The sequence below is a fragment of the Phaethon lepturus genome, unplaced genomic scaffold, assembly GCF_000687285.1.
Source record: "Phaethon lepturus isolate BGI_N335 unplaced genomic scaffold, ASM68728v1 scaffold3319, whole genome shotgun sequence".
NCBI classification, from domain to species: Eukaryota; Metazoa; Chordata; class Aves; order Phaethontiformes; family Phaethontidae; genus Phaethon; species Phaethon lepturus.
In genome coordinates, this window is record NW_010562606.1 from 20,526 (window position 1) to 34,074 (window position 13,549).

Here is a 13,549-nt window from a genome sequence, read left to right on the forward strand (position 1 = left end):
CACTCTACCTCTGAGCCTAAATATGTAGAAGTTTTTCAGATGGCCATATAACATGGTAGTCTCTGTCATAGCTTTGAAGATGTTTCTGTGGGTATATCAACAGAGTGAAAGCTTGACGGCTCTTTCCTCGTGGCACTCTTCTAAGTTGCCTCCTATATTTTTTCTGTCCCATTGAAAATAATTTAACTTTCATGAGCCAAGGCATCTCGGTAAACAATGAAAAGTATCTTGGTTGTTGAGTTTGGCAAGTGCTCCTCCTCTGTGCCAGCTGTTACTTAGTCATGGTGATTGGCTGTAGAGTTCTCATGAAGGAATCTAGTGAAACAAATCAAGCAGCCTGAAGATTACCACAGTCAGGGCTGTCTTTAGTGGGGTTTGTGGCCTCCTGGCTAAATTCTCATTCCTTATGCGCAGCCTGAGTTATGATATGGATGGGCTGCATTTGTGAGAGGAGGAAAATGCTTTCCTTCAGACCAAGAAGGCCAGCTGGTGACAGCCTTTACAAGTTCAGGCTGTGGTAGAATGATGTGTTCCTATCACATGTTGGAAAAAATGGACTGGCCTATTTTTAAACCACTAGTCCTCTTTCTCATTGCATTTAACCTATCAAAACCAGTGGTGCTGTGTTTGTGGGGAGAACCAAGGGCATATTGTGACTTGTTGCAGAGTGGTTTCTCTGCATCGTGTTACCAGTGGGCATGGCACTGGTTCTGCCATCAGGGATTCTGCTTCTTTGTGCTGTAGGGCGTAGGCAAGGGAGGTTTGGCAGGACTAACCCTTAGCTGGAGTTTTGTTTATTTTAATAACCATTCTCAGGAGTAGTCAGAGTTGATTGCACTGCCCCGTAGTCAGCCAGAAGTTTCTCAGAGCCACTTTTTGTGTTTACTTTTGAGGTTTTAAAAAAAAAAAAAAAAAAAAAAAAAAAAAAAAAGGAAGGGTTCTTTGTTTGCACTTAGAAACCTTGCCTTCTTCTTGAATCTGAGATTCAACGTACAGTGTAAAATCCCTTTATTCAGCCCTTGGCAATGCTGGCTCTTATAACTCGGGATTCTGGCTAGTGTAGTCTACCAAACATACCAGGTAACATGGATTATTTTTTTTGGCTCTGTGTTCACTTCACTCATACTGAAAATGAAGCTCCTTGTATCCAAAACTAATAAAATCTGTGCCTGTGTAACAAAGATTAGAAATGTCATCTCCATCTTATCTCTGATTTGAATCCCTAAAGGCGATTTGACCTTGGAGAGCCTGAGAGCACAGAACAGATGGTGAGGGGGAAGTAAGATCCTGGGATTTGTTCTGTTCTTTTTACTGGTGAGAGCAAACTCATGGCTGTGAGCATGCCTTTAATGGAATAAGATTAAATCCCTGTATTTTTAAGCATGGAAATAATTAAATTCTGTTAGCTCTACAGTTCCTAGCTTTATAAAATAAGTCTGTCTAGCAAATGGGTTGGCAAAGGAGAACCTCTTGTTGCCTTTTTTTTTTTTAATTACACCAAGCCCAGTGATGTTGCAACTGCTGGATGACCATCATGAGTATTTTCTTGAGGGCTGTTGGACTATGGCAGCCGAAAGAGATAACTGGGGACAGGATTGCCTGCTCTGTTGGTTCCTGCCAAATCACGGCCATGCACCTACAATAGCAAGCCCCACTGTCTCCTTAACTGGTCTGCAAGGCAAAGCTATGTGTTTGGGACCTGCAAAGGAGGATTGCAGGATGTTTCTAGTGGGAAATCCACCACCTCTGTTAATTGCCTCTTGAATAAATAGTTCTAATGTGAGTTGCTGGAGACAGGATAGAGAGCTTTTTTGTTTCTGCTTTGCAGTAGAAGTCTTGTTTCTGAACTTGCAAAGATGATGCAGATTCTTGGAAGAGAGCTTTCTAAATGGAGATTACTGATAGCAAATATGTGACTTTGTTACCCAAGACAGTATTGATAAACAAACTTCATTACTTTCTCCCCCTCTCTCCCTTTTGTGTAGGATTGCTGAGCTGTTTTGCCTGTGGGCGGTATGTCTGTCTTGCTTTCAGTAATGTTTCCAGAATTAGCTCTGCTACAGTACAAGATGTTAAAATATACCTGGTGAGGGATCAAATATGACCATACAGATATACCTTATAACCAATAATAATGGGCTATTTTACTGAGACATCTGAATGGGGTACCAGTAACTTGTGATCTGTTGCCTACCAGAAATGAGACAGATGCCCCACAGTTCACAAGGCAGTAAGTTTTCATTAGCTGTGCTTCTGGTTTGAAATGGATCAAGTTGTTTTATCTCTGTAAGAGCAGTTTTGGGAGTGGCTGGAGTATGGTATTTCCTCCCTGTTCTGCCTGCTTCCATTTTCACAGCAGCTTTGCAGTGAACCCTGAATATGTTCTTTGTCTGTGTTAGTGAGGGGAACTTTCAAGTGCTGTTGTTGAGATCACCAATAACTTAGGTGAAATGGGTCCTTGCCATTGCAAAGAATTCATTCATTTTGTTGGCCGTACAGGCAAAACAGCCAGAATGGAGATCCAAAGGACATGGGCTAAATATTTCCCAGCTTTGAGCAGTAGAGGCATCAATTGCACGATTTCAAAGGTTTGTTGTCAATCTTGCATACATAACATTTGTTTTTCTCACTTAATGCTAGTATTGAATCACACCAATTACATTATTACAGTACACTGTGTAAAACATGCTGCTTTTCTGTATAGATGGGTTGCAGTGGATCTGGCAATTATGTCTATTATAAAAAGACACAAGTCGAACATTAGAATACCCATGAATTAGGGGACAGGCAGCAGGCACTCATTAAAGATTTTAATTGCTTTCTTTTTCTTCTTTGGAAAAAAAGCAGGGGGAGCTGTGTTTCAAAGTGAGCAATTAAAGGATGCTTCATAGCTAATTGCTGTGAGAGGGGGCTGCTATGTGGAATGTGCTCTACTGTAATTCGTATGTTTGCTTCATGTTTTATTAAGAAGCACATCTTTGTACTGCAGTAAAATTTAATTTTCTGCAGCGTAACTGTGTGCATAATAACTGCCGAAATAACGGCCGTTTGCTGTGACTCTTTTCCTTTCCACATGTAATAAACATGCCATAAAGAAGCTGTAATTGTTAGGGTCATTGATGTACAGCAAATCCTCCGTGTATAGGAGACTTATATAGTTTGCAGGTAAGTATATTGTATATGTGGATAGGAAAGCACAAGCTCAGCAGGGTCGTTAGTTAAATTGCAGATCCCCAGAAAGTCAGATCTCTTCCCTGCTATCAGAGCCAGCATGGGTCTGAAAGTCCCATACAGTTGTATTGCTGCCGATTGGAGCCAGACTTAAAAAGCCCTGATGTACCCCAGCCAGTTCTGTACCCCCCCCACAGGTTCTGTGCCTGGTCAGGTTGAACGCCGGAGTTGGACTTCAAGCGTGATACAGAGCCATCACAACGGCTGAGCGCTAGGTCGACTCGGGGGTGCCAGCTGGGCTGGGGCCTTTTGGATGTATGTGGCCTGGAGGCGGGCTGTGTCCCTGGGCTGCGGAAAGGGAGGGCTGAAGGCGCTCGCTGTCCTGTGTGCTGCTGGGTCTGGGCTGACTACAGCTTGGGTCTTATCTCCCCAGGTAGGATTGGTGTCACATCCGAGCCACCTGCATGCACAGCTAATTGTGTCTAATGCATGCCAAAATATGCAAATGTGGTGCATCTCTGGGTCGCTCCATTATCTAGAAGTACCTCAAATAAAGGGGCATTGACTGTATAATTTTGCTCTGTGTAATCCAAGTTATGCTAACTCCCAATGGTGAAACTCCTTTTGGTAGTATTAGTGACCTTCTCCATCCCACACAACAACCTTGAACAGAGGTTCTCTCCTTTTAATGGTGACTCATCATCTCTCCCCGTCCTGCTTGTGTGCTGTGAGGCATGTGTGTGTGACAATGGGAACAGCTTAAAGGGAAGAGTCATACTGGGGGTGTTGAAAATGTAATTGTAGCTATGTTTTACTGGTGCTTATAGTGGAGGAGGAGGAAGTAATGGAGTAGGACAAATTGGGGATTGCTGCTTATGTTATTGATGCACTGTTTGGAGATCAGTGTTCTACAAATAGTCCTTCTTCCATTTGTGTTCAGAAAAATAAGTGGTCTGAAACAACAGAAACACGGGTATTGGAACAAATGTTGGTGTAAATGTTTAGAATTAATGCATTCTCAAATGCAAAATAAAATATCTCTCTCTGTACGTTTCAGTAAGTAAAATTCCCCACCCGACAGAACAAGTGTATACCATGATGCAGTAACTCTACAACTATTTTGCACTGGTACTTATCAGCAACTGTCAGGATTTCTTACTGCCAAACTGAAGTTTACAAAAATACAAACAAAGGTGAGACAAAAAAATTGGCTAATGGTGCTCTGGGTCACAGTACCTTTCCTTCTGTGAGAGGCTGGCCACAGAAACATGCCAGTTTCCCTGAGGTGGGTTTCAAGAAATAGTGAATCACGTTCCCTTCTCCACCCTCTTGTACTACTGCAGTGTTACATACGTGATATCTTGAGCCTTGGGATGATGAATTACATTGTTGTGTTAGACACGCCATGTTCTTGCCACTGTTCAGTCGGTTTGATATGAGGTTTGCACCTTTTGGTTTTGGGGTGGTTTGCCTTTTTTTTAATATATATCTCTGATAATGTGGGAACTCCTTGACTTTTTTTTTTTATTTTTTTGAGCAGCTGGAATTGGCAATTGGAGATCGGTTCAGTATTAAAACAATTGTTGGGACAGAAGTGATGATGAATTTGTTCAGTGGCAAGTCTTACGCATGTGCAAATATAGGGAGTGATAGATTGGAGAGACCTATGGCTTTGAGATTTGAAAGATTGAACAAAATAAGCAGGTTTATGACCTTCTTGGAAAGAATGTTAGTCATGCCTATGCATATGTTGTTTTTAACTGCTGACCGTTTAGCTAAAATGTGGTATGTACAATATCTTCAGTATGACTGCAATTTTAGAATGTTGCATCTTTGTAATACGTCTAATATTCTTGATTATTGCTAGATTTGGGCATGTTCTCCCCACTAGTACCAGTACTTGTTAGCAGATGTTAATGGACACTTGCCAATTCTGATTAATTTTCTATCTGTGCTAATGCATCAACTTAAAAATCATAGCTTGGTACTAGATGGATACCCAAAAAAGTATCAGGCCATAGCTGACTCTAATGGGAGGCTGATGATGAGATTACAGAGCATGAGGGTGCTATCTCAGTAGCTATTTTCCACAAATAATTGTCATAACAATGTAACCAGTGCAGAAAAAAATGTTAATGCTGTTGTATATACGTAGGAGGATTCACTAGGCAATAGGATCGCTCTGTATATGCTTTGTCTTTTAACTCTCTGAAGTAGCAATCTCAGAATTATTCTTTATATGCCTTCATTTTAACTCCTTTTTTCCTTTTAAAGTAGCAGTCTTGGGTTAAATCTAAACAGAGCTTAAACATTTTTTATTATTCTTATTTGTTTAGTTCTGCTAATAAAGGTAGATGAGCAATGCTTCTGTACTCTGGTTGCAGGGTTTCTCTTTGAAGTCGGTTTCATTCTCTCATGCAACCTATTGTCTTGAACTATTTTTTTAAATCACAAATTACGTCTTTTGAATTAACATGAAAAAGAAAAACACTTTTGTGACTACAAGAGCCGTTGTAAGTTTATTTGTGCAAACACTAGACTGAGTCTGACCTGTCAGTTTACCTTGAACTGCAGTTGCCATTTAGCTCTTGGTTGTGATTGTGTTAGTTGTCAGTAATTGTGTTTGCTGTCTCGGCTGGAGGCTGTGATGAAGAGTGCTTGGAACTGGGGCACTACACAGATAATACCATGATGAAACATCTGCAGCTTGATCATAATGAAATATGTGTGGGCTTTAAGGGCTGCATATTCTGGAAATTTTTATTACACTTAATTCCCCCGTTTAACCTTTTTAGGGAAAAAAATAATATCTCCCTGCAATTAGAAAGAAATAGATGTAAAATTAGAGCAGTAAGTATTATAATTATCGAGGAAATGGAATCTGGTAGATCTGTTTCCTAACACTCTAATTCTGTGAAACAAATCTAGATAAGATATTTCTCGTAGTTCCTTTCTGTAGGTACAGCTATCTTCTTGAGTTTGCTTCTTGTGGATAAACAAGATAAATTCTATGGAAACACCTTCCTTATGCTGGGAGGAGTTTAAAAAAAAAAAATCTCGAGAGGATTTTAAACAAAAAGCCACGGATGATGGGTGGAACTTCATATGGAGTCGTCGGTGCTCCCTTGCTCTTTTGCGGTCTGATGCTCCATTTGTGTCTGTGTCCAGGCAAACCGGGATGCAGTGATCAGCCGAGCCCCAGACCAGCAAGATGACCGAGCTGTCAGCCTCCGGGATGCTTCTGCAGTCTACGACCTCCTCAGCATCACGCTGGGCAGAAGAGGGCAGTATGTCATGCTTTCTGAGGTACCTCCTCCTGCCTTCTGCTGAAACTTCCACTTGAAACATGCAAGCAAAGCCTGTCTTAGCAGTAGCTTGCTGGGGAAGGTTGAAAATGAAGCACACTGGTAGGCAATTAGAAACTGCTACAGACCTATGGCAGCACAGGCCAGAAATGTGCACAGAACTGTTGGAGATGTTAAAATAATTTATATGCTATATTTTTATATTTATCCTTGTACAAAGTGGCTGTCGTTTGAAGTGATGGTGTATGCTAGCAAGCCCTGTTAACTGAGAAGAGGAAAATTATGTCATTAAAAAAAAAAAAATCAGTCTTGGCAAAAGATATTTTAAAAGAAGTCTGACATTTCTCCCAACATTTATTTCATAGTGCTTGGAGAGAGCCATGAAGTTTGCATTTGATGAATTTCACCTCTGGTACCAGCTTGCCCTGTCCATGGTGGCTTGTGGAAAGGTAAGGTTCAAACCAAAGGACTTAGAAAGGACATGTTTTCCTCTGGCAGAGTGTATCTAGCTTACTAGTTTGAATGTGCACCGTCATGTATTGTGTCAGGGTAGGTGCTGTCAGACAGCTATGTAGAAGAATAGTGCTCTCCTTTTAGACTGATTGCACTTTGTGATCAGGTATGTGCATTTGGTATTGAGTACTGTTCTTTCCATGTGGTGTTTGCTTCTCATTATCAAGGAGAAAACAGATTTTGTGCATAGCTGTGGATTGAAAAGCATTATACAGCTGTCCATTCTCTGCAGGTTCAACATAAATATGCCTAGCATAAGAAAGATACTGATGTCTAAAACTGTCATCAACTCATTCTGTCTTTGGGCAATTGACTTAACATCTCTTTAAGCTGTGGTTTCTCTATTTGATCAAGGAAATGTTAAAGCTTTTTATATAGAGCTTGCAAGGATTAATATTTTTTAAGTGCTTGGTGCAAAAGATACCGTAGAAAAAGAAATTATGTGTGAATGTTTGCGTGGGCCTGTGTTTTAGCATAGGGTTTGCTTTTTCTTTTTTCTTAAATTAGTATACTATTTGTGAAAGTTTTACCAGTTGACCATTGAGATCACTGACGTCTGGTTGCAAAAGGTAGGCAGAGGCAGCATGGGCTTTTCTTTATTTGTCTTAAAAGAGTAGACTTCCTGCAGGAAACAAGGATGGTACAAAATTTAGCTTGTTCATTCTGGGAGTCCCCACCTACACTTTTAGGAGGTGTGAGCAAATTAATGCCATGCCATGGTAGACCACTTAACATGATCCTATATTTCATGCTCGTGGAGAGTAGGGGAATCCATATCGAACTGGGAAGAGACCACCAACTAGTAGTCATCTGCCAAATGATGACTTCCTCCTGGTCTTTTATGGCAATAAGCTGAATTGGAAACAGTGGCTTTGGAGTGGAAATAGGGGATGAACAGAGTGGCATAGTTTTGCAAAGAAATTGTCATCTTGTAATGTATAAGTGACAACAAAGCTTGGAAGATGTCTGAAGGGATTCCTTCACTTCTGTGAGTATAGGCAAAGCCTTATCTTGGAAGACTGTCTGTTGCTATGTATTATGCTTCAAGAAAATGTCAGCACAGCAGCGAAAGTCTAATAAAGAGCATCAAGGATGGCTAAGGGTATAGTAAGCAGGACTGTGGAAAGATTGAAAGAATTTAATTTTTTTTACCTTAAAGGGGAGAAGAAAGTCCAAGAGAGAAACAAGTCTTTAAGAGCTCTTAGAAGAAGGGGTTAATCTTGTCTATGATGGGTAGGACAAGATGTGATGGCTTCCAGTTGCAGCAACACAAGTTCATGTTTCCTATTAAGAGGCAAAAAAATAAGGATGATGGTACACTGGAAAAAGATCCCCTGTGGAGGCTGCATGGAGCCTGCATTACTGGGGATCTGTAGAATACCCTAGGCAAATACTGGTCAGCAGTGACCCCACTGTGAGGCACCAGGGGTGTACTTGTTAGGACCTTGCAAACTCTGACTCTGTTCTGAGACACCACACTTGACCTCATAAATTGGCTACATCTGTTATAATCGAAAGGAGACATCAAAACTTTGGTCAAAGCTTACTAGATCAGCAGGGAGCTGAAGGGAGATGTTTAGTAGTCTGCAAGCCTCTTTCTCGCTATAGGAGCTCAGTACAAGCATTTCAAAATCCAATTCCAAGTATGAAAATGGTGGCTAGACTTAATCATGTATTAAGAGAAACCTGAAGCTACTGGTGGAATACTTGAACAATGAGCTTGGTGCCATGGTGCTAATACCTTGCACTGGCCTATGTCAGGTGGGGGGTTTACAAGTCAAGTCCAGCTCCCCTTGGCATTCAGCTGGAGTTAGCACGTTGCTGCCCTCTGTGCCTTTGTAAATCCTCTAGATACCTGATCTCTTGATACTGAGGACAACAATGACTAGATAGGCTATGATGGAAAGGTGCAGTATCTTCCCATAAACACTCACAGGACTTGTCTAGGAGCTTTATTGGCTTTACAGGTTGTGTAACCTGTTTCTCAACAGCAAACAATGCTGTAGGGCTAGTAATCTGCCAGAGAGCAAATCTATATTTTAACTGCTGATGGTTGAGAGGGTGAACCACAATTACTCTCTGGATACACTCAATCTTAGGTTACTGGGGGGGAGAGAAATGGGGCCTTATTTTTAGCTTCTAATAATTTGCATGAGAACTCTGTCCTTCTCCTTATATGTTTGCATGCCTCTTCAGCTTCCCTAGATATTACTGAATATTTGGTACTTAAGAGAAAGAAAGAGCAGTGCAAGTATCTGTGTCTCTAGAACTATCCTATCTTTTCTGATTTTCAAGTATGTAATGTCTTTTTGCCTGTACTTTAAATATTTACAAGATAAAATAGCCTCATCTTGCCTATTGATGTAAAAGCTCTAAGTGTTCTGAGCTCTATGTGGGGCAGAGGGAATTCCCTTACCCAACAATCCCATCTGTGCAGTATTTCACTTCTAATCCCAAAGTATTCCCTGAGGATTCCTGTCATATACTCTGCAATGCGTCATCTTGCTAATGGGAGACGTGGCATACAATTTTATACTGCTTCACAGCTTGATAGCAGGATAGAGTTCATTTAAAAGTAAGTGCTCCAGTGTAGCAGAAAGAACTGATGAGAAAACAGTGTGGCTGTCTAGACTGCAGAATGCACTTGAGCTTTTATAGGTAGAAGATCTGTTTCCACCTGTCTCAGTCACAGCCAATTCCTGATCTCATCCTTGGTAATGAAATCTCATATCCTGCAGCGTTACTTGTTCTGCAGTACAGCATATCATGCTCATAAATCCTGGGTACGACAAGAACAGTTTTATCAACCTGTAAATGCTGGAAACTTTGGTCTCTCTTTTTTTAAATATGTTTTTGGGTTTTGCAATCTCTGACCTTCTTAAAAGTGCTGTAAAATCCTATCTTTCCCTCTATTCTACACTGTATTTGACTAGTATTACTTTTATTTTGTATATTCATCATCTTCAGGTTAAGTCAATCAAGTTGAACTTCAACCTATTTTCTTCATCTGCCAGCCAAGAAATTGCCAAATGGTGGGTGACTGTCATTTTTAAGAAGTCATCAGTCTGAATGTCAAGCCAGCCACCTCGGCTCATTACTGTTAAGTGTGCTTGAGTTTACACATTATTTTAAAAGGCATGTGTCTTAACAAAAATGGGCACATCACTTTGGTAAGTTCTTACAGAGCAAGCAAGGCCTTAGGGCTTCATAAAACAGTGAATGAAAAAGCTCAGAGAAGCATAACCTCCCTGTCTGTCTTTTATCCACTTAAGCAGTGGAAATAATGGAGTGACAGGAATTTCACTTTCCTGTGCTTCTCAACAACTTGCATAATGAGAAAGATGGTGTGGTCTGGTGGGTTTTTTTTGTTGTTTTTTTTTTAACCCATTCTTGGGGATGCATGTATACAGAGCTGTATATTTTCTGAACAAAGGGAGCATCGTTATTTCGATTATTAAAATCCACCATGAAATTCAAAAGACCTTTGTAGGCAATTATAGATGAAATGCTTGGAAAGCCTGATAATGGTAAAGACATGCCTGCTGTAGAAAGAATAGTGGGAGATGTCCTGTGTCACCAAGTGCAGTTCTGGATAGTCAAGAGAAATATTTAAATCAGTCTAATGCAGCACCCCTGTTCTTCTGAACTGGTGCTGGAAAACTGAATGTTAAACTCTTTACAGCTGCTTCAAGTTGCTTCTGCTAGTAATAACCTTCACAATGTGATAATATGACAGCCAGAGGCTGAATGGGCATAGCCGCTCCCTGGCTCTGCTGCCATGCATAGAGAGGCTGCAGTCTGAGTGGCGAGTGGTATGATAGCCGGATGCCATCTGGCAGAGTCCTCAGGCAATGAGATGAGCCACTGTCCTGCTGCCAGAGTAAAATGAGTGCAGTAGGTTGCATCTGCTTGTCTCAAGGTTTTTTAAAAAGTAAAGTGACCTGTATTCAGCAGAATGGGGAAAGGAAGGACCAAACTCTTAATTTACAGAGTAGAGAAGATGATGTAGTCATCTTAGCAGTGAAAAGAGGGACAACTGTTTGGGGCAAACTTGTCCTCTGCTGCTGCTTTTCACCTAAGCAGTTTCCACTGGAAGTCATGGAGATTACCAGCACACAGCACCTTAGCAGTCTAGGGTAGCTCTACCGACGGTAGAGCAGTCGACAGCTGCAGTTGGAGACAAAATGGTCATAGTGTCTAGGTGATGTTTTACAAGCACAGGGGATGTGAAATAGGGTCCCTGTGCACTTGCAAGCATTTCCCTGGCCGTGGACCAGTTGCATCAGTTACATGTTCCCTTGTTCAGGTTTCTGCCCCCTTCCACACCTAACAGCCTCACGTGGGATCCAGCCTTGGTGTCCCAAAGTGTCACTGGAGCTCTCTGGCAGTAGAGACTCAGAAGTGCATTGTGGGATTGGGCTCTAGCTTAAATTGACAGTACTTCAGAAAGTCTTTTAGATCTGCATTGTGAGTGTCTGTCTTACCTGTCATACTGCTCAAGGGAAAGATAAACTGATAAAATCTGTGCCTTGAGCAACGTAAGGCAACATTGGTGCCTCTCTTCTACCTACCAACCAAGGAGGCAAGATTTCTATTTAGTGACAATGATGTGCCGTTTTCCTGAGGGTAGTGGGGGAGGATTCTTCAAGGATAGCTGTGAAATTATTCTGTAAACACTGAGTCTACTTAGCCTAAAAGTGCTGGGTACCCAAATTGAGCCATTCAATTCACAGCAGTCCTACACTGATCTCTCATGTTCAGTGGATGTTTATTATTATTACTAGTGTATGCAGTGCATAAAGCCATTTTCATGCTCATATTCAGTGTTGTGGGGTTTTGTAGGGCAGAAACAAAACTTGGTTAGTGAATTAAAAGCTTTAGGATACGTGTTTCTTGAGAGGAGGCTTGGGGAGTGATACGCTGTCAGGCCAGCTGAGGGAGGTCTGGAGCATCTGCTAGGAGAGGATAATCTGCTCTTAGCCCTCATGCTGTATACCCATTTAGGGAGTGAAGTGCAGCAAAACATGCATAAAGGCAGAGCTCGGGAGCAATTGAAGGGGCTGTGGGGAAGAGCCTCTGTGAAAGCTCAGTGAAGCTGGAAGCAGTTACCTGGAGGCAAGGGCTATGCTCAGCAGGCCTTGTGCTGGGACTGTTGGTGGGTGGTTATGTGTTCCTGGGGTGCCTGGCACACAGCTGTCCAGCCCCTCTCATCCAGTGCAGACAGAACACCATCAGCCCAGTGCTTGCCTTTAGGACAGCAATTGCATGACTTCAGAAACAACTGTATCATGGCTGATCCTCTCTAGACCCTGCTAGCCAGTACTGAGGACACCATCGGGACTATAGTTGACATTACCACATAGGTAAGACAGGCTGGCAGTAGGGGGATTTAAGCACCAGGCATGGCACCTTGCAAAACCAGGCACATGAAGCTGCTTTTAAAACTACACAAAATGGTCCTTTGTGCTGTTATCCCTTATGTTTGTTCATCTTTAGGGCAAAGAAGAAGGAGGAGTCATGCTTGTCTACCTGAATGGTTTTCTTAATAACATAACGCTTCCAGAAGTATCTGGTGTTATACAAAGGGAACTAATCACATCCTTCTTGGCATCTGTCATTCAGCTGTTCTTCTGGGGGAGTAGGCTCCAGCTCTTTCCAGAGCCAATCTTGCAGTGTCACTGTGCTCCCCTTGGCTGCTCAGCAGTTGGAGATACTGCAGCCCTGCCCAGGGCTTGTGCTGGCAGCATTTTTAGGGCTTTGAAACCAGTCTTATGTGGACGTGAACTTTGATTTTTGGATCCCTTTGCAAGTTGCTGATACATACTGGTCATAGCCAAATAATGACAAGCTAATGTCTGAGCAGCTCATGTCTGTGTTGCACCCAAAAAAAGGAATACTTCCCCTTATTTAAACAGTGCAGCAAAAGCAGATGTCTAACAGCTTTGAGGAGCTTCAAGTTTGACTCAGCCGTGCATGTACTGCCAACATACAGCTTTCCAGAAGGTTAGAAGGAAAGTTATAAATATATTTGATACATAATTCTGCAGCAACAGCAGACAAATTTTATGATTTAGGCTGTTCCTTCTGTTGGTTTCCTTGCAAAAGCTTAGCTTGGTTGCTAGGCAACTGGCATTAAAAAAAAAAGTACATTTCTCTTTGCATTGCAGGCAGGAACCTTGGGAGCAGCAGGGGCCTCGGATGGCTCCTTAAATAACATTGCTGGGGAATGAAAGTTAAAATATTGAACATTCATTGGTTAAAGATCCTGTTACAAAGGTCAGCTGTCTAGGGGATATGCAATAGTTTGGTTTCCTTTGATGCAAAAGAAAGATTAGAAGGGGGTGTGCCTGTGTGCTGTAGATAGTACAAAAAATGGAAATTTCCAAAGGTGCCTGACTGTCGAGCAGGATACCTAGATGGGCTATATGATTGCCTCCAGGCTTAACGCTCTTTCCTTGACAGAAAGTGTGAAGTGAGGTGTTAAAAAGGATGAATTTATGCTTACAGATCTTAGAATTTAAGAGGTACTTTAAAAAGTGAGTATTTGAAGCTGCTTAACT

The 13,549-nt window shown here is 41.7% G+C and overlaps 1 protein-coding gene across 1 annotated transcript in view; it reads left to right on the forward strand.

Annotated features, from left to right (window-relative positions):
• The window catches only part of TTC7A (tetratricopeptide repeat domain 7A), a gene marked incomplete at its 5' end in the record, with an annotated part of 152,685 nt that overhangs the window by 15,331 nt on the left and 123,805 nt on the right, over positions 1 to 13,549 (forward strand). The window contains 2 exons of the mRNA XM_010294304.1: positions 6,340 to 6,477; positions 6,842 to 6,925. Of these exons, the coding sequence (XP_010292606.1) occupies positions 6,340 to 6,477; positions 6,842 to 6,925 (222 nt within the window). The remainder of the gene's footprint in view (positions 1 to 6,339; positions 6,478 to 6,841; positions 6,926 to 13,549) is intronic.